The following is a 22,026-nucleotide window of genomic DNA, read 5'->3' as shown; positions in this document are numbered from 1 at the left end:
TTTACATTCTATCATTTTTATTCGGATCAATTATTTTACGTACGAATTCCTGTACGAATGAATTCTTACTCGACTGAATTCTTATTTGAATAAAACTTTATATTCGTCTGATTACAATTAGACCACGGGTCTTTGCGCATTTACGGCGTATGTAGATTTGATTTTAATTCGGGAGAATCGATAAATTAACAAGGTCCGGCAACATTTTTATGTCTCTTTAATTCTGATTTTTGTAAAATCACGCATGAAAATACGAATTTGCGTAAAGATCCGCAGTCTAATTATAATATATGTATCAAGATAGACGGAATATCGTATAATCGTTGCATTCTGCTACAGAGGCTGTCTGTTTTTAATTGGACAGTTTTCATACTAGGTACAAAATGTGTTTTCGTCAGGACCGGGTTTGCTCCAGGCCCCGCGATCTCTAGGGGCGGCTCTGACTCGGACGCTCGACTTTGCCAAAGACAGAGGGAGAGAACGAAGATCAGCCAGGTAGATTCAAGACCGATTAACGTCGGACTTCCCTGGTGCAACTATTCCGCTGGAGGACACCCTGTGCACCCAACGCAACATCGCAGCACACCAGCCACCCTCGCAAGCGAACCCCTACCCCCCAACTGTCCGACTTTTGCACGATACAGGAGTGCTGTATAAGTGCCAATCCACAGTGTCACGCTTCAAATTCTTTTCGCAAATGTATCAATTAACACACCACGTGTGTTCGACGTTTTGCATCGGTTAGGGATACTCTTCTTCACCTTCTTTGTATTTTGCGAGAACTTCTCCCCGATAGATGCGAGATGGGACCGCGAGATAAACGCGAACTCAGATTTTGGACAACGATACTCGATCGCAAGTTTTTCAGGACTTTCAAACCTGACTCGATCGCATTGCAGTCTTCGCTCGATTAGACAGCATCTTAGGATAGCTGATTAACCCTTCAAGGATGACAATGTACTCGCATAATTTGCGGCGATTTTACACCATCGATAGCTTTTCCGGCTATGCAAAATGGAGATACTGTAAATTAGAAAAAATATTTTGAATTCAGAGTTAAAATGATTTCGATTGCAAAGAATTAATAAATATAAAATTATTTTATTAGGATTTATCCTGTATTTAAATACAATCGTCTGTTTAATCCTTTGTGCAGTACGTTCCTGTACTTCTTTGCCTAAATTTTGACACTAAATCTGCCAGTACCGGTTAAATGACCCATTTCATATTTATTAATTAACGATTATTGAAATTACAACGATGTTTCTACGAAAAATGACGTGGCAATGTAACTCTATTCAAGCACATTTTGCAATAAACATTCCACGAAATCTAAATAAATTCAATCGTGCCATTTTTACAAGAAAAATCGCTCCAGTTACTTTTAACGCTGGTAGATTTAGTGTCAATGATCGAAGAATCGAATCTTGCTTCGATCTAGAAGGCATTTTATTAACATTAATAACTTGTTCGAACACTTTGACCACGAAATGTTCGGGTACCCGAGTATCGCAAACTTTCGGGATTCGACCCGCGCCCGAGAAAAATTCCCGACCCAACCCGAAATGTCGGATGACCGACCTTCCCTAGCAATTGCTCCGATCAAGAAAGTTCCGATCACTGCAACAGATCAACATGATCAATTTCGAAAGCCATTGGCGAGGATCGGTACAGAGTTGTCATCCCTGAAGAGTTAATGATGGAGGTCGGACAGTCGGGGTGGTCCCACTGCCAGATACGTGAAAAATATCTAGACATTAGGAGAAGTTAGAGAGAGAGAGAGAGAGAGAGAGAGAGAGAGAGAGAGAGAGAGAGAGAGAGAGAGAGTTAGAGAGAAAGAGAGACAGAGAGATAGAGACGGTGTGTGGGACTCACGCGACAAGCTCGCCGAAGAACCTGATCTTCCTGTGGCAGGTGTCGAGGAGGGAAAGACGCGAGGAGGCGGCAGAACCGGCGCCGTGGTGGACCGGCGTCGGCGGCGCCGACAGGGTCGAGGACGTCGAGGCGGAAGAGGAGTCCTGGAGAACGACGCGGGCCGGCGACCGGAGCATCGTCGTCGTGGTGATCGTCGTCGTCGAGGACGATCTCTTCGGCGCCCCGTCCTCCTGCCCGAGGACCTTCTCACGTACGCTGGGTATGCACCAAATCTTGTTCGGTTCTCATCGAACACCGGCTGGGACACACCGAGTCTGCCGGCTGGTGTTCACCCTGGTGTTCGGCACCCCTGTGGTTGTCTCTCGATCTCGGCCGACGGACCGATCTGGATCTCTATTCCTACGATATATCGGACTATCTTCTTCTGGATCGTCCACTGGGTCTCCACTGGGTCTCTCCACTGGGTCCTCGCAAGGTCGCTGCTCTCTTTGTCCTTCTTCAAACCGTTCTTCCGTTCTCGTTCTCGTCCTCGCCGGCTGGCTCCTCGGACCTCGTCTGACGGATTCTGGACTCTTCGGGCTCGCGATCCGTCGCCATCTTTCTCGTTTCTCTTCAACAGGACTCTTCGAGCGAGGTCTGTGTCCTTGGCGGATGGAGGGAATTAGCGTTTGTCGGTTCCAGTGAGGTCTTCGAGAATTCTGGGGAGCAATCGTTCACCTTCGTCTAGAGACATGATTCCTCCGAGAGGACTCTCGCGCGCGAACCGCGTCCTCTTTTCGTTCTGGTTCTGGTTCGTTCGTTTGTTCCGAGTTTCGAAGGATCGATTTATGGGGGCCAACACGCTATATGCTGATTGCGACGCGATCGAGGGAAGATCGCGACGGGAAGATCGAGCGATTCGAGCCGGGAGATCCGGCGGATCGTCTATTAAGAGGATGATCTTTTTTTCGTCAGAAAGTAACGAGTGCTCGGGATTCGGCGGGGTTCTGAGTTTTCGATAGGACTTTTCAATAGGCTCCGTTCGAGACACGGGACTCTGTTTTAAAAAATGTTCTCACGGGGCGAGGTTCGCTGTGAACGAATGGAGAAGAGGTTCTCTAGATCGAATACAGGTAGTGCAGGTTCACTTTGTTGCCAGACGTGAATGCTGTTCAATTAATGGTACAACGATATTTAATAATTAGCACGGCTAAATTGATATTCCGAATGTTAGTTTTAATTATAATAGAATGGTTATTATTAATCGCGATTTAACGATCGCTGTTTCATAAACATTCTGACGCGACTCGATTCCATAGAATTGCTATAGATCGGATTCTAAGATATCCGTTCTATGAGAACATTTTCTAAAACCGTTCCCAAGGGTAACATTACTTCCCTTAAACATTCTACAACGTACAGAGATTCTCTTGCGACAAACGTAGCTGTTTAGTTGGGTTCCTGGTTAGGATAGATTTTTCATAGATTTATCATTCACTTCGTTGCTTCGCAAATATTCTAATTCAACGCGGTTTTAACTTAACACGCTATGCGTGGGAGAGGTATTGTTGCCTTCTTAAAAAATTTAATTTTTTTAAATTGAAAGAACATTTAATATTTGCAAAACTAACAATAAGGTTTCGATAACAAGTATACAACGAGGATTTCTAGAATTTCGCAGAGGGATTCTTTCGAATATATAACGAAATTAAAAAAGATTAAATTTTTTGAAAAGCTATTAATACCTCTGTCGTACATAGCTGTGTTAATTTAACCTACGAAGAAAGGTTATTAGAATACCAAATCAAGCTTGGTAAGCTTCCTCGGAAGCGAAAGAAAACTGGTTACATCGATCTTGCATTGCTTCCTGATAAAATAAAGTACAGCAATGTCTCTCTAATTGACGCTCGGATTGTCCAGAAAAATGGACGATTTGGGAAGAGCAGATACGATTATTCGAGTCTTGCGGTTTGGTTTTATAATTATTGCAAATTCGTAACCATACAGACGAATCGCAAGGCTCGAATAATCGTATCTCCTTCTCTCCAAATTGTCCAGTTTTGTGGACAATCTGAGCGTCAGTTAGGGAGACATTACTATATCGCTGTACAATAATGTCTCCCTTACTGACGCTCAGTTTGTAAAGAGAAATGGACAATTTGGGAAGAGGAGACACGATTATTCGAGCTTTACAGCTCGTTTTTATAATTGTCGACAATTCGTAACTATGAAAACAAACCGCAAAGCTCGAATAGTCGCATCTCCTCTTCCCAGATTGTCCATTATCGTGGACAATCTGAGCGTCAATTAGAGAGACATTACTGTATTCAACATTCTCGAGCATCTTCCAGTATCGAATAGAAGTCACTGTCCTCGGGACAGTGTAGCATAAACAGAATTCTGACTCAAGAAAACAGAATCCTGATTTCAAGAACGAAACAAGGTTACACGCTTAAACGCACGGTATGCTGCACGGTACGTTGCATCGAACGAAGAATACGAAAAGAAAGATTTTGTAGAGCAATCCAAGGACGAGAAACCGGTAAACAGGTTTCGCAACGTTTTCTCTTGCAGCGGACACGATTAAAAGGAAGTATGTATTTCGTACGTTCGATACCCTTGAACATCCGTCATTATTAAATAGAAGGCATTACAAAATGTACTAAGGTTTAATCGGTCTTCTATTTGATTTAAAACTCGGCAGAACCCGTAGTAGTTAGAGCGCGCGCGCGCGCACGTGTCCTGCTTGATTGCTGGTTTTGTAAACCAATCAGCGGAAGCCTATATTTGTGCAAACATCCCTATAGTCCGCCTATTACCCGTGACTTTAGTATTTCTTGGCGAAGAAGGCCGCGCTATATTTAGCAAAACAACCTCTTATGTCTTACAACTGTGCGCCAGTGTTCCGAGATATTCCGAATTTTCGAGTGCTGTTTATCGCAAACGTCCGGCGGACTTCAACAATCCGTATGTTTCATATCCGATGTTTCAGATGCGGTACGAATTCACCGGATTTATCACCGGTAGCTGTATAAAATTGTTGTTATTATTCTTATTTTACTGTACTTATTTTACTATGCTGAATAAATAAATAACTAAATAAGTAAATAAATAAATACCTGTATACAAATCAACTGTATACAAACTACTACAACGTATGTACTTTGTGCATTGGCTCTGTGTACGCACCAATTGTACGTATCAACTGTGTCTGCATCAATTATATACATTAACTCTACATTCATCAATTGTATACGTATATCAACTGTACACATCAACTGCATGCATTACTATACGAACGGCTGTACAAAGATCAAATAAAAATGTCCGACAAAGTCTAAAATAAGAACGTTCGTCGCAATAAAATAAAAATGTTCAACAAACTTCTACACAAATTTAATGTTCTCGGTCTACGAAATATGTTCGCAGTTTCCATTCTCGCTTCCATCAGCCCCTTAAAGGCTCCAATTCGCCTGAATCGCACCGGTTAAGCGATCATTCGCAGAAATCGCGGCTCCGTTCGCCGGATCGAAGGAAAACATCGCAACCCGGGCAAAAAAACCCTAAGGAAAATCGATAGAAACGAAATCGCGTTTTGCCGAAACGATCGCGAGGAACGTCGTTTTTTTTTGCACGGTTCCGTGCGCGGCGCGAGCCTAACCGGCGCGGAAACTCGTTAATGCGAGTCGCTGCTCTCGGCGGTGAACGTTCGCGGCACCGATTCGCCGCCGTTTACCTGGCCGGACGATCGTTTATTTTTAGTCGCCTTGTTTGGATGAATTTCAATCAATAAGACGGGCCCGCCCGACTACTTGCAATCCAATAAACAACCGGTGACCCGATTGAATTAGTCATGAGGACGTGGCGCGCGGTCCGCACCCTTTCCATCCGCGGAGACGCCTCTCCACGGAAAACGAGTCGATTCCTTTACTATTTTATACGGCGTGCATGCGACGACGACCTGCACCGCCGCACCGACCCGCTGATTTTTACGAGAACGATTCACTTATCCATCCCCGTACGGCCGCTAGATAAAATATTTCGAGATCGGTCGCTTCTTGCACCGACGCAACCCCTTCGCGTCACGCGACTGTAACCTCTGTCTTCGAAATCTACCACTGCGAAAGGTCCGAGATTTGCCTCAGTGACTGCCGACGAAGCATTTACAGTAATGTCTCCCTAACTGACGCTCAGATTGTCGACAAAAATGGACAATTCGGGAAAAGGAGATACGATTAACTTGAGTCTTGCGCCTCGATTTTATAATTACCGATTCTCAGCAACTATAAAAACGAGCTGCAAGGCTCGAATAACCGTATCTCCTCTTCCCGAATTGTCCATTTTTGTGGACAATCTGAGCGTCAATTAGGGAGACATCACTGTACTTTAGATACTAAATACAGTAATTTCTGCCTAATTCGCGCTCAGATTCCAAAGAGAAATGGACAATTTTGGAAGAGAAGATACGATTGTTCGAGCCTTGTGGCTCGTTTTTTATGGTTATCGATTGTCAACAACTATAAAGACGAGTTGCAAGGCTCGAATAATCGTATCTCCTCTTCCCGAATTGTCCATTTTTGTGGACAATCTGAGCGTCAATTAGAGAGACATCACTGTACTTTCGATACTAAATACAGTAATTTCTGCCTAATTCGCGCTTGGATTCCAAAGAGAAATGGACAATTTTGGAAGAGAAGATGCGATTAATTTGAGTCTTGCGCCTTGATTTTATAATTACCGATTCTCAGCAGCTATAAAAACGAGCTGCAAGGCTCGAATTAATCGTATCTCCTCTTCCCGAATTGTCCATTTTTGTGGACAATCTCAGCGTCAATTAGGGAGACATCACTGTACTTTAGATACTAAATACGTTAATTTCTGCCTAATTTGCGCTCAGATTCCAAAGAGAAATGGACAATTTTGGAAGAGAAGATATGATTGTTCGAGCCTTGTGGCTCGTTTTTTATGGTTATCAATTGTCAACAACTATAAAGACGAGTTGCAAGACTCGAATAATCGTATCTCCTCTTCCCGAATTTTCCATTTTTCTGCACAATCTGAGCGTCAGTTAGGGAGACATTACTGTAGATGATACTTCAGAAGAGATAATAACTTAACACGTTGAATGCCACGGGGGTCACCGGTGACCGGCACTTAACTTGGCGGTGACGCCATGGGGGCCACCGGTGACCAAATTGATAGGAATATATATAATTTAAAACAAACTAAAATTTTATATTATTACCATCGTCAATTCAAACAGTGACCCCTGTTTGAATTGGAATCGCAGTAATGTCTCTCTAATTGACGTTCAGATTGTCCACGAAAATGGACAATTTGGGAAGAGGAGATGCGATTATTCGAGCTTTGCGGTTTGTTTTTATAGTTACGAATTGCCAACGATTATAAAAACGAGCTGCAAGGCTCGAATAATCGTGTCTCCTCTTCCCAAATTGTCCATTTCTCTTCACAATCTGAGCGTCAGTAAGGGAGACATTACTGTGCAGCTGTTAATCGCAATTAACATGTCAAACATGGTTATACACTGTAACTTATCTATTGCAGATAATGTTTCAACATTATATGAGCCGTTTATTTTGAAAGTGGCATAAGTCACTTTACCGTAATGAAAAGTGGTGATTTTTTAATGTTTATACGAAATTATTTATACTGAGAAAAATATCAGTATCCTGGGATAACAAATACAAGTAAATCTTCTCGAAAGTTAGCATCCATATTTTTCAACGTGTTAAAACGCAAACTCTTAAAATATATCGACTTAAAAACAAAGTGACTTATGCCACTTTCAAAATAAACGGCTCATATGTATCACATAAAAGAAAATTCATCGTGGCGCCACGGAGAATTTCTGTAAAACCGGCGTGGCATTCAACGTGTTAATTCAGTTTCTATTCGACGGTTTTATTGAATTTTCGACCGCGGTTTCCGGGACGATTAATATCGAGGAAAATGCAGATTTTGAGGAAAATGCAGATTCTGAACTTCGAAAGCGGTTCGTGTGTTTCGATAGCAACAGTCACGTAGTTCCGACTTTGTTGGCAATGGTTTGTGTACTTTCCCGAACAAGATGGCGTAGTTTAACGTTTCGTTAGCATAATGGAGGCTGAATAATACTCGAACCGGTAGAAATGGACAGAACATTCATCGATGACTAACGATTGGATCATAGACGCAATCGACGATTACATTACATTTTGATCGTTAATCGCAATCGACGATTGAAATATTATTGTTAATCGTTAAATCGACGATTAATTTAATCGACGACTGAAGCATGAACAAACGAACATTATAAAGTAACAATAAAGTAATCAACGCGATAAAGACAATTCATAACGGAATTATATCAAGATACTCTTCCAATTTAACCGTTTGAAAAATCAGCAACCGTTTAGATGTCTATTTCGATCCACGATTAATTTCGTCGGTCGATTAATTTCGTCGATCGATTAATTCAATCCTCGACTATGCGACGATTAATGTCTCCGATCATTCAATCGAATTAAAAATTGTCGTCGATCGCTGTCCGACGCTGGCTGATAGGCATAGTTGAGCATTATACGAATAAAAAATTTATTCGAACAACATTTCGAACAAATGTTCGAGTAAGTTCATGGAATAAAAATTGATTCGGATAGCATTTCGAATAAATTCTTCGAATAAAATTTTATTCGAATAATATATCGGACAAACCATTTGAAATGTGCTGAAAGGTAATCGTCTTTGCGCACGAATGTGCTAATATTCGTCGATACGTTTTGAAAATCAAATAGGATAGATAAAGCATAATTACGCCACATGACAGCGCAGAGCTTTCACTCGCGCGTGTACGACAGCGTTAGAAATTGTATAAATCCCGAAATATGATCGAAATAGGGGGGTGGCGCGTCACGAATCTAAATTTTATCGTCGAGTCCTCGATCGATCATGGTAAAATATGCAAGATCCTCGGGGTTCCCGTCATGATTTTTTTAACCGGAGCCGGTGCACGGTCACTTTTGCCATCGACTGTCACAGTGTACAGCTATGTTCGCCACTCTGACTCGATTTCTGGCGGTCGAGACGAAGGTCAGCCTCGCAGCTGTCAACGATTTACGTAACGAACGCTTGACGAAGAAAGCGATAAGCCCGGCCGAGATGCGATAATTGGATGAAAGTGACGAGGACGTGACGTAGCACGCGGCGTTGGCAACATTCTTTTTTCATTATTTTTTGTTATTCGAGACGCGATGCGACGCGACGCGACGAACGAATTAACACATCGAGATTCAAACGATCTTTCTGTCCTCCGCCCACGGATCCCACTACGAAGCGATGCGATCATTTTAGTAATTATTTTCAAGAAGTTAACACACACCATCCGACTCCCGTGTTCTTTTAATACGTCGCAAGGCTTATTATCCTGAACGGCGTTTCGTAAGTTTTATTTTCCGGTCGTTGTTTGTGAGCAAAGTTATTTGTGTATAAGTTGTTTGTAAAAAATTTATTTGCGAAAAAGTTATTTGCGAGAAAGTAATTTGCAAAAATGTTGCTTCGGAACAATTCGATGAATTCCTCCGATGATTCTGCAAAGTACCGCTAATCGAGGATAATCGAAACTGCTCTTGATATTCAAAGCGAAGTTCAAACAGGCATACAGTAATGTCTCCCTTACTGACGCTTAGATTGTCCACAAAAATGGACAATTTGGGAAGAGGAGAGAAGGGATTATTCGAGCCTTGCGGCTCGATTTTATAGTTGTTGACAATTCGTGACTATAAAAATGAACCGCGAGGCTCGAATAATCGTATCTCTTCTTCCGAAATTGTCCATTTTTGTGGACAATCTAAGCGTCAATTAGAGAGACAATTACCGTACTCGTAATTTTAACAAACTTTATAACAAGTTCGAAAATATTAACTAAGCTACTATTGTTCTCTGCTCCAAACACGACATTTTTTATTTCTAATTCTTTTTCTATCGGTGTAAAATTGGAAGACTGAATCGGCACGGTAAAATCTCTTAAATAGTTTCAACGAGCTTCCGAACAAAAATGCATTCTCTCCTCAATAAGCTTTGCGGTAACGCGCTGCAAGCATTATTTCAATTCCATTCGTTTGGCTTCGTTTTACTTTGCAAAGTTTCGCGCAGAAGCACCGTCCGTTTATAATCGCGTGACCCAATCGACGATTAAAATGTAATAGTCGACGCGACGAGGAACTGTTTTCTGGAAACGTTGATTGATACCACCCCGCAATTGTGACTGCGGTAACTGCAGCGAGGTGCGTTTAACAATTGTAGCTTGTAATGAGCCGGTAAACGAATTCGTAGCCACATTTCTGTTGTCGTGATCGCTGTGTAACGAGTAGACAGCGGTTTGCCACGTGGATCCAATTGTTTTAAACAATTTACCGTACGATTGGCTTATCCTAATCGTTAGGTCACCGAGAGCCCGATTATTTTTTTCTCTCTGTTGCTTCTCAAATTTTTGTTTCTCTTATGTTCCTTAAATTTTTGTTCCTCTTGTTTCTCTCAAATTTTTGTTTCCCTTGTGTTTCTCAAGCTAATGATTTGTGAATAATTATGAAATAATCGTTAGGTCACTGAGAGCCCGATTATTTTTGTCTCTCCGTTGCTTCTCAAATTTTTGTTTCTCTTATGTTCCTCAAATTTTTGTTCCTCTTGTTTCTCTCAAATTTTTGTTTCCCTTGTGTTTCTCAAACTTATGATTTAAATAATTATGAAATAATCGTTAGGTCACTGAGAGAGCCAAATTATTTTTGTCTCTCTTTTGCTTCTCAAATTTTTGTTTCTCTTATGTTCCTCAAATATTTGTTTCTCTTGTTTCTCTCAAATTTTTGTTTCCCTTGTGTTTCTCAAACTTATGATTTAAATAATTATGAAATAATCGTTAGGTCACTGAGAGAGCCAAATTATTTTTGTCTCTCTTTTGCTTCTCAAATTTTTGTTTCTCTTATGTTCCTCAAATTTTTGTTTCTCTTGTTTCTCTCAAATTTTTGTTTCCCTTGTGTTTCTCAAGCTAATGATTTGAATAATTGTGAAATAATCGTTAGGTCACCGAGGGCCTGATTATTTTTGTCTCTCGTTTGCTTCTCTTACGTTCCTCAAATTTTTGTTCCTCTTGTTTTTCTCAAATTTTTGTTTCCCTTGTGTTTCTCAAGCTAATGATTTGAATAATTATGAAATAATCGTTAGGTCACCGAGAGCCCGATTATTTTTGTCTCTCCGTTGCTTCTCAAATTTTTGTTTCTCTTACGTTCCTCAAATTTTTGTTCCTCTTATGTTCCTCAAATTTTTGTTTCCCTTGTGTTTCTCAAACTAATGCCTTGAACAATTATGAAATCAAAAATGTGAAACCGGTCGTTTGACCGATGGTAGCGTTAAAGAAACATAGCTCCGGGAATTATAAATATTTCCACGTGAAAAAGAAACACACTTTGTACCCTGAACTACCGATAAAAGTATGTATGTGCAAGAAGCTACTGCAAAATGGTTATTCGTTTCCTTGCAAAAAAATCGCGAAGAGAACCTAAAAGAAACGCACATCTATACGAGACTATGCGCTTCCTTAAATCGTTACGTTTAAGGATTGCGCATCGATCGGCTGGAGAAACGATCGATAGAATCGACGTGGATCGGAAAAATGGATCGGCAGTGTCGTCGACCGGAAAAGACGAGCCAGCCTGTCGAGGAACTTTCGACCCATGGCTGCCGCGGACGCGTGCCAGTCACGCACGCTCGTTAACAGTCTCCCTCGCCTCTAGTGACGTCACGTTAATGAGACGCTCGGTGGAGCATAAATTTCGATCGACCAGCGATTGATCGGTACCGAAGGCCGGGCCCCGACGATATCGTCGCGCACGGAAATTTTGCAGCGACGCGGACAACATACGAGGCCGACCGCTGACGTAAGCCCTGCTCGCCGGGTCGCGATCATTTAACACGTTCACCGCCGTGGGGGTCACCGATGACCGGCTCGCAACACTTTGTCAATGGCGCCACTGATAACTACCGCTGACCACCGTTACATCCGATAGATTCGAATCGGACGAGAAAGTCCGACGAAAAGATACGAACATTCGCGCGGCTGAGAACCACGCTTCGATCTTGACGTATCACATGTACAGTAATGTCTCTCTAATTGACGCTCAGATTGTCCACAAAAATGGACAATTCGGGAAGAGGAGATACGATTAATTTGAGTCTTGCGCCTCGATTTTATAATTACCGATTCTCAGCAGCTATAAAAACGAAGCTGCTCTTCCCGAATTGTCCATTTTTGTAGACAATCTGAGCGTCAATTAGGGAGACATCACTGTACTTTAGATACTAAATACGTTAATTTCTGCCTAATTTGCGCTCAGATTGCAAAGAGAAATGGACAATTTTGGAAGAGAAGATACGATTAATTTGAATCTTGCGCCTCGATTTTATAATTACCGATTCTCAGCAGCTATAGAAACGAGCTGCAAGGCTCGAATAATCGTATCTCCTCTTCCCGAATTGTCTATTTTCGTGGACAATCTGAGCGTCAATTAGGGAGACATCACTGTACTTTCGATACTAAATACACAGTAATTTCTGCCTAATTTGCGCTCAGATTCCAAAGAGAAATGGACAATTTTGGAAGAGAAGATACGATTAATTTGAGTCTTGCGCCTTGATTTTATAATTACCGATTCTCAGCAGCTATAGAAACGAGCTGCAAGGCTCGAATAATCGTATCTCCACTTCCCGAATTGTCCATTTTTCTGGACAATCTGAGCGTCAATTAGAGAGACGTCACTGTACTTTCGATACTAAATACAGTAATTTCTGCCTAATTCGCGCTTGGATTCCAAAGAGAAATGGACAATTTTGGAAGAGAAGATGCGATTAATTTGAGTCTTGCGCCTCGATTTTATAATTACCGATTGTCAGCAGCTATAAAAACGAGCTGCAAGGCTCGAATAATCGTATCTCCTCTTCCCGAATTATCCATTTTTGTGGACAATCTGAGCGTCAATTAGAGAGACGTCACTGTACTTTCGATACTAAATACAGTAATTTCTGCCTAATTTGCGCTCAGATTCCAAAGAGAAATGGACAATTTTGGAAGAGAAGATATGATTTTTCGAGCCTTGTGGCTCGTTTTTTATGGTTTTCGATTGTCAGCAGCTATAAAAACGAGCTGCAAGGCTCGAATAATCATATCTTCTCTTCCCGAATTGTCTATTTTCGTGGACAATTTTTGTAAGGATCGTCGATAAGAGGTTCTTTATTAAGAATCTCATCGAACTATAATCAATTGAATTGTTTGAAGAGAGTTTTCATTTTCAAGTAAATAAATTATGCGAATCACTGTACTCTTTTTTGTACACTTTCAAAATTTAAATCTAGCGTTTTGTAAGTATTACGATCTTATGATGATATTGTTTAATTTCTTGTGCAATTTTTGTATAATGTATAATTTTCAATTTTTGTACAATTTTTAATATCTTTTTAGTGCACTAAAGGGTCTAGAATCCATAATTGAGTTGAATTGAATTTATTTTTCTTTTCGGAGGTATTTTTATATTGACATAACTTTTAGCTCTATTCCCAATCTTTTTTTCAAATATAATAAGAAAAAATGTCACAGTTATTCGCTGTTTTTAAAACGGTCTGCTACTGAATTAGTACCATCGATGTATGCAATTTGTTTACGAATCGCTGTAGAAATTAATACCTACTAATTTAAAGATAAATAGAAAATATTTATTTGTTATCATCCATTGTTTGTACATAGATTCCGCTTTAGCGTGGCGAACTGCAGAGAATTTTTCAAGATTAATTGAACATTTGGATCAGAATAGTTGTCATTCCTTATCGCGGAAAGCAGCGAGGAAATTCCTCCGTTGATTAATCCTACAACGAGCTGGAGGATAATCGATGGCACAGCATTGTTATCAGTGCCCTTTATAGCGGTACTTTCATAATACGTTAATCAAACTGTGGACTTCGTACAAAAGTATGAATTCATTTTATTACGGCCGAAGATTCGCACCATTGTAATATACGTTTCTAATGGCAGTTTTAATAACTGCAAACCACGGGCAAATTAAATTCTGATCGTCGCGAATAAAGAAAAATGATGTAACTCGACTTATACATCTATTTCCACCGAATCGATGTTATAATCATTACAGAAAAAGTGATTAAACTTGGAACAGAATTTTCCATTAAGATCTTAAAAAGATGTACCCGTGACCCATTTAGTAAAGATAGCGTTAATCAAGATCGACGAAGAGATAGATTCGAATCAGTTACTCTCTCTCTCTCTTTTGAGAAAATTGCTATTTTCCATCGGTAAGAGTAATTTGCAGCCTTGGATGGCACGTGGAGCGTGTTGAGGCAAGCTATTGATTATAATCTTCCGGGTTTCCGAGTTTCTCCCTGTTCTCCCCGGTGGGTGGATTATGTGAGATCACTATGGGGGTGCTGCGGAAGCACTGCAGAAGCCTCCGAGAAGCTTCAGTTTCACGGAAAGAGACGTGTAACCCGATAGAGTGAGTGTAAGAGGGAGAGAGAGAGTGAGTGAGTGAGTGAGAGAGAGAGAGAGAGAGAGAGAGAGAGAGAGAGAGAGAAGAGAGAGGAGGCGGCCAGTGACGTCACTGGCAGTCAGGGAAGTGGCCTTGAGTGGCCAATTGATCTGGCGTTTGCCTTAGGTCACTCAAGACCTGAAGCGACACAGTCACTTTGCACAGTCTACGAGCTGGCAAGCATTGTCTCGAAATTACTGGCCGTCGAACGACAGACAACCGGGACACCTCTCTAATTGCTCCCTGTTGGGGACCTCGCAACAGTCACCGAGGCAGCCAAGTGTTTCCCAAACATCTACAGGCTTTTTGGAGAACTTGATTATTCATTCGAATCATTATTACCGACAGAGAACAATGCCTACGAACTTTTTATGATTCAAGTTTTGCGTTAAATGAACGATATAAGTTAACGTTGGTTTACTTTTTCGCAATTTCAGGTGCTAAAAAAAGAAAAAGAAACCAGGAATCTATAATAATTTTCATAAACAGTCGTATCATCTGTTTGCAACTCGAGATGCCAGGAAAATATTTGATTACTCTCTCTACTCGCATACCGCATCCTTGTACAGACTGCAGATGCTCGTGCAAATTTTCACGTCAAAAATAACCCAAAGATCTATCATTATCGTTAATACGCGTGTCTACTGTGTTAAAAAAGAAATGCTCGAACATCATAAATATGCGTAAAGACCCACAGTCATAAACAGTCGTATCATTTGTTTGCAACTCGAGATGCCAGAAAAATATTTGATTACTCTCTCTACTCGCATACCGCATCCTTGTACAGACTGCAGATGCTCGTGCAAATTTTCACGTCAAAAATAACCCAAAGATCTATCATTATCGTTAATACGCGTGTATACTGTGTTAAAAAAGAAATGCTCGAACATCATAAATATGCGTAAAGACCCACAGTCGGGTGATCGGTCTTCGTTCGCGTCGCGCCAGGCGCAATGATCTTTTTGTTCGAAGAACGTTCGTATCCCCGAAGCGTGAAAACTCCGCCATTGAAGATTCGTTCGGTCGAGAGACTCGCAATGGAGAGAGAAGGCTTTCCACGGTTCTTCTTCTATTTTTTCCGACGCCCCCGAAGCTAGTTTTACCTTCCGTTCGAGTTCTGCACAGGTAAAAGCGAGACGATAATCCGTATCGGCGTAAACGCGAGCGCGAAAAGGCAAACTTTCACCGAACTACACCGCGGCACCGCGACGCTGATACGACTGTTCGAACTCTGACAACCCGTTCCACCTAGCGATGAGGATGAAAAAGATCGGACGCTTTGAAACCGCCTTCCTTTCGCGAATATACGAGGCACTTCCAGTCGGCGCGAAACCCGCCGTTATATACGGGAATTTTCTTCTCTCCCGGCGGGACTCCGCGTGCTTTTTGTTCGAGGCTCGCTTTCGGCGCACGTTGCGCCGACGGCGCGACATATTTCGTCACCAAACAACTTTTATGCACAGCCGTGGTTTGTGGACCAGTAATCCGGCGAGTTTCGTTTCGATAGTTCCGACAGTTCGACCGCAAGAAATTTCAGAAGTTGAGGCGTAGAACGCGAAACGTTCTTCTGATAGTTCGTAACAGGGACGTTATTGACGTTTTAAATAGACGTCGGCTTTCGATGCTGCATAAAAATTGTCTACGATAATGATCAGAAACGTAAGTTAGACGAAAATGTCTTTTAGCGTTTGAATAATTTCATCAAGTTGTATAGTATAATGCAAAAATATTCTCGAATTCTTCTAATGTCTTTGCAATTTCGTCGATCTCATGTTTATCAAAAATGCATAAAATTCGCGGACGAATTTTGAAAAAAAAATGATGATAATTCGGCCATTAAAGGAAGCGAGCATATTACAGCAACCTATGGACCGTTCGTTCATATTTTCAGTTGCTACTTGGATGCAAAATGCTCCTTCAGAAGTTCCCGATACAGTTGTCGCCATAATTATATGTTCTTACGAAATTTACAGGAATGTTGCCGTTAAAAAGTTAGACGTATAGAGTAAAAAATATGGACTATCAACGACAGAAAGTTTCATTTAACCGGCTCTACTAATTCCTGTGAAACAAAAAAATGATTAAAATACACGTACTCTCTGACCGGTTAAAAAAAACAAACAAGGAAGACCAATAACCGCTCGGAGAAATTAATACAACGATTCAACGGACCAACTTTCCACGGATCAGCAAGCACAGATGCAGTTTCCACGATAAAACACGCAGTTTTCTCATTTGCGATATTTTTCCAGCACCAAGAGTTTCCGCGGAATTCAATCAACCGCGATCCCCGCGGCTCGAACTTCCAACAGCTGTGTCCAAATATTTTATCAAGGACCGCTTGCCCTGTCAGCGGCCATTTTGCCCGTCGAAGGATAAGTAATCAGTGGAACCTGAAGCTTCGCCGGAGCTGTCTATCATTGGAACTACCGCTAGCGAACTCGGCGATAAATCTCGGCGAAGAAGGGGGTTCGCGGAACATAACCGTACAGCTCCCCTCAAAATCTGGCCATTTATTTCCAGGACGGACGTTGCGGTCGCGATAAATCGGGCCGACCGACGAAAAAGACAAGCTACGATCCTGCCCCGCCGCTCCTCGGTTTTTTACTGTTCCGCCGCCGGCTATGTTTCGTTTCTTGGTCCGGCAGGAACACCGTCGTCCTGCCTCGAATGCCCGACGATCGTGCTAACGGGAACTACAGGGAACCCCTCGAGACAGCACGTTCATGCTCGATCGGACGAGATAGTATACTTGGTGGACCACAGATCGAGTGGATCGGCAAGATTCTATACTTAGATTTCGTTTAACACGATTTTAACCCTTAACTGGTATACGCTTACGGACAGAAATTAAGAGATACGCTACACAGATGAATATTCTTGGATGCAGTGTGTCTTCTTAACGTAGGACAAATATTTGTATCGCGTCAATGGAAATATTAAATTTATTCTTTCTTATAATTTTTTAATTTTATATTTTTATTTCACTCTTTAAATTTTTTCTATTTTTATTATCAAATATATTTATTTTATTATATATAATATATATATATTATATGCATTATACTTTATCTCTAATTAGTGTATAAAGTGTGTTTAAGTTTTTTTATATGTTTATTAATTTATACACTAATTAGAGATAAAGTATAATGGATGGTTTATCTAGAATTAAATAAAAACAAGCTTTTACGTTTTCTATTTAGAGCCTATCGTGACCTCGATGTACTAGTTATTTTTGTGATAATCATTGTACCAGTTAAGTGTTAAAAAGGCTTGAGTGTCGAATCTTGTACCTAGTTGATAGTTCTGATGTAGAACTTCCAACCGTGTATATAAACTTGGCACAAATAGAGGCTGATATTGTTTTTATTAACAGGAACGTTTTCGGTCGATGAATGTGATCAGAGTGGCTGAGCAAAGTCAGCTAAATCATCTCACAGATAATGCTTTTCGATAATGTTCTCAGAACAATTTTAGCAAAGTGAGATTTAAAAAGTTAAATATACAAAAGATTGGGAAAATATTTGATAATTAATGCATTTTTTGGAAACGCAGTTGCGATTGTCTCAGCACTGTGCAGTTTAAGAAGCGAACGTTGAAAATAAATATGTAAAATAAATATGTAAAAGGTATTTTTAGCAGGGCGAATAAAATCTTGGGAAACGCTTCAGATTGTTTCGGTATAGTGCAATTAAAAGAGCGATGGTTGAAAACGATAGTAAAATACGTAAAAGGTATTTTTAACGAATAAAATCTCAGGAAAGAAAATTCGCCGAACGATAGTGATTCCTGGGAGACTTAACATCGCGAACGTTTTTCGATAGCGAACGGAGGATAATTTCAGGGAGGCGAGATTAATCCCCGAAGATCCTGTAAGTACCTCGACGAGGATTTCATTTTCAACAATGTTCAGTTGTCAGCCGGCAGGATTAAGCTTCGAAGAAATTCGATTCCCAGTTAAGAATACACAATCTGGGACAGGGAAAGGCTCCCCTCGCGCCGCCTCACCTTGAAATTACAGGAGAAAATTGCTTTCCACCGTCAACTCGATCGCTCCTCGAACGACCTTTCAAATCTGATTTGTTTTTCTCTTTTTTTCCGGCCTTTTTATCGCTATTTTAGCGGGGCTCGTTGCGAAGTACCGGCTTTATGCAAATTTTTCTTTGATAGACTGAATAAATGGAACTCTTCGAGCATTTGTATTACCCGCATGATCGAACACAGACTGGGAAATATTTGGAGAACATTTTTCCTCTACTGCAGCTTGGGCTGTTTTCATCCTCCGGATACGGATCGTTGCTGGCGAAGACAAATTCTTGCGAAATATATTTCAACTAAGTACGTCGTTGATCTTAACACTTCCACGACCGCGTTAGAAACCTCAATAATTTTCATAAAATTAAAATATTTCATTCGATTAAACAAAAATTACGAAGCAAACTTATATGGCATCGATTGCTTCTTCAGCATTCGTACCTCTTGCAAATCTTAATAAAGTGAAGCAATTATTTTTAATTTTTCGTTAATCATCCATTCGATTACTGAATTAAAAACGGGGAGATCTCCCCCTCGGTTGGCCAAGTGTTAATACAAAGAATATTTTTCCGACGTCTAGACTGCGAATCTTTGTGCAAATTCTCATTCTCGTACATCGTTTTACAACATTTAGTAATCGTAGAAAAGTTTGTCTCACTAATCAAACGACTGTAAGAATAAAACTAAAAACTCATTGTAAAATTAAAACTAAACTCATTGTAAAAATGAAAATAAAAATGCAGTTAGGTTCGGTCAATTTCCACGTCCTTCCGCGTTCGACGAATCTAACAAATCAGAAATGATGTTCACAGAGAAACACGCGAGGAGGTACAATGATTTAAACAAACATTGAGAAGTTCGTGTTGGTAAAGTGCGACGCGTGTTACCCCCTTTCCCCGTGCTAAAATATTATCCTCGATCCGTTCTCAAATGTTAATAATTGCGGTGCTGCCAACCCATTTCTCGTACACATCCTCTCGGAACTGCGTAATCACGCGAACAGTAAACAGCACACAGAGCTCGGTGATCTAGCGACCACACCGGTAACCGATAATAAACGTTAATGGTATCGCAAGAGATGCTCTTGTAATATGTCGGAGAAACAATTCAGATTCGAAAGACGGAAAACATTCGCCCAGAAAATTCAGAAAACACGAACGCTATATGCTGGAACGTTACAAGTCACAAGCGGATCAACTGCGAACCGGTAAAAATGTTTAAAGAAATCGAAAATGTTCTTCCGTTACTCCCGGACTCGTTAAAATTATTTAGAAAAATTAATATCTCCGACGTGTTGCAATCAACGCGGAACAATCTTCCCTAAAAACCAAGCTACGAGTTTCCGGCGCAACTTTATCGGAGCGGCACCGACGATCGCCGGCGTCAAGCTGAGAAACCAGCCCCGAACCGAGGCGCGATTCGACGAAGGGGTGGGGGTCCGGTGAGACCCACATGAAAACGCGAAATACTCGACAGGGTTGGACAGATTGAATGAAAGTCCGGCGATTCAGCGAAGACGAGTGAATGAGAGGGTGGATCGCAGGTGGAGAGGGAGTCTCGCGTCCGGTTCGCGGGGGGGTGGGGTAGCGAGGCAGCTCCCGGTGTATAGTTGTTGTGCTATAGAGCCTTGTGCACGGCGAACAACAGCAACCACATTGATCACAGTTCGACGATGCAGGAAGAGAGAGAGATCGAGATCGTGTCGATGATTTACGCTTCGTACCGTGTCCGTTCACCCGTTCTCCATCGAGGGAAGACACCCGAGCCGACGCAATTTTGTCGGCAGCTCGAACGCGACTGACGTTCCGTGCGTTTCTAGTTCCCCGACCCTCCCACTGCTTCGAACGCGGAGCGGTGGGGGCAGAACGGAACGGTGGGAGGGATAGAACGGATCGGTGGAAGGAGCAAAACGGAGCGGTGGAGAGGGAGAAATTTGGAGCAGCGGTGGGAGCGAGAGAAGCGGCGGAGGGGAAGCGAAGAGAAGCGGAGAGGCACGAGCGACGAACACCGTCACCCGGAAATGACGAGCAACGCGAGGAAGCGAGGAGGAAGCCGAGGGAATGGTACCGCAACGAAAGGGATGCTTCCTTCTCCTTCTCTCTTTCTAGGTCGCTTTCTCTCCGACTCTAGCTACCTATGCCGCCTAGTTTCAATAATTATTGTGCAACCGTAAAACTGTTATTTGCTCGTTTCGAACCGCTGCCAAGACGTCCGAACGGCCGGATGGTTTGTGTAATGATGATTGAACATTTCGAGCGACGTCTGTTTGAGTTATCAACGTTCTATTGTTGTCTCTGCAGTTTCCCTTTGATGCGGCCCCTTACGGCGTCGAGGACTTGTTAGCGTTTTCTAGGTTCCATTACGCGATGATTAATTTATGGCGACCGTTGTGCCCAGGTAACTAATGCGATTGGTTTCTCGGGGTTTCATTTCGACTAGTGGGTTACATTTTATGGATTTATCTCGCTGCACACTCGCATTCGGTCGTCGATTACAATTATTTGTTAAAGTCTTGGGTCTAGATGTGGAAAAAAAAATTAAGTTTACCTGTTAAGAAATTTTGAATTAAGAAAAAGGGCTTTAATGATCACGATTAAAACATTCGTAACAATTGTAGGTATCGTGGTTGAGAAAATGGCAAAAACTATGAACGACGATGGGCGAAATGTTTCCTGAGAAATAGATTAGTGGTGTCTTCGATTTGTTTTCAGGAATAATTAACAGCATATTTATCGAAGAAGACATACGAAATATTTGTATTCTTTTATTTTGTTTATGGTCTGCTAACTAAAATCTGCAAAAATTTGTACAGAACCCTGAGATTATTTTCAAAGTGGAAACTAACGGTAGGTCGAACAACAAGCAGTTAATAAAAAGGGTTCAGAAGTAACGTCGAAGGCGGTTATTATTATCCCGAAGGCGAGGATTCCCTTGGCGTCCCACGAAGACAATTTTTAACGCGTGATATTGGTTTTCAACAATACAGCCGCTGCCCAGGATACTCGATAATTGTGCTACACCAAACAGCTTTCACTTCGACATCCGTTACAGTCGAAACAGAAAATCCGTTATGTTACACGCCTATCTCCCGAGGTGTTTACTTCTCGCGCTCCCAGAATTTCACTTTTTGTTCGCCGATTTTTTTCGTGTTCTTATTCTACCGAGGCTTTCGTAAAAACAGAGAATCTACAAACAAGATGTTAAAAACGATTTATCACAGTGGTTGTTACACCTCCTGATTGTTTATGATATCGTATCGGACATTTTCAAACTCTTCGAACGTGGAGAACATCGATGACGCTTTTTGCTTTAAATTCTGGCCATAAAAGTGAACTATAAAATCGTGATGTAACACGAAAGTAGGTTGTTGAAGGTAAACCGTGCGGGACAAGGATAGAGATAAATGCCTGCGTAAAAGGTTACGCCATAAAATATGTTCGGATAGTTTTTCCGCCTTTGTCTTTGCTTTAAAATAAAAACGTACCGGGTATTTGCTTCTGGAAATTTCTCGGCAAAAAATGCAAATTTCTGTACGAACTTCCGCGACTTATTTATT

General features: G+C 41.4%; 1 protein-coding gene across 8 annotated transcripts in view; it reads right to left on the bottom strand.

Annotated features, from left to right (window-relative positions):
• Mob2 (MOB kinase activator 2) overlaps positions 1–22,026 on the bottom strand; it is a 110,040-nt gene that overhangs the window by 22,351 nt on the left and 65,663 nt on the right. For 3 of the 8 annotated variants that reach the window (XM_033466938.2, XM_033466937.2, XM_076520940.1), the window contains one exon: positions 1,876–2,573. The exons of 4 other annotated variants lie outside the window; for them this stretch is intronic. In XM_033466938.2, coding sequence (XP_033322829.1) covers positions 1,876–2,051 — 176 coding nt within the window. In that variant the 5' untranslated portion in view covers positions 2,052–2,573. Of the gene's footprint in view, positions 1–1,875; positions 2,574–20,193; positions 20,339–22,026 lie in introns of those variants that run through there. One more of the 8 variants, XM_033466936.2, reaches the window with a different exon arrangement.

Source organism: Megalopta genalis, chromosome 4 (genome assembly GCF_051020955.1).
Source record: "Megalopta genalis isolate 19385.01 chromosome 4, iyMegGena1_principal, whole genome shotgun sequence".
Taxonomy (NCBI): Eukaryota; Metazoa; Arthropoda; class Insecta; order Hymenoptera; family Halictidae; genus Megalopta; species Megalopta genalis.
This window is presented reverse-complemented; position numbering and strand designations above follow the sequence as displayed.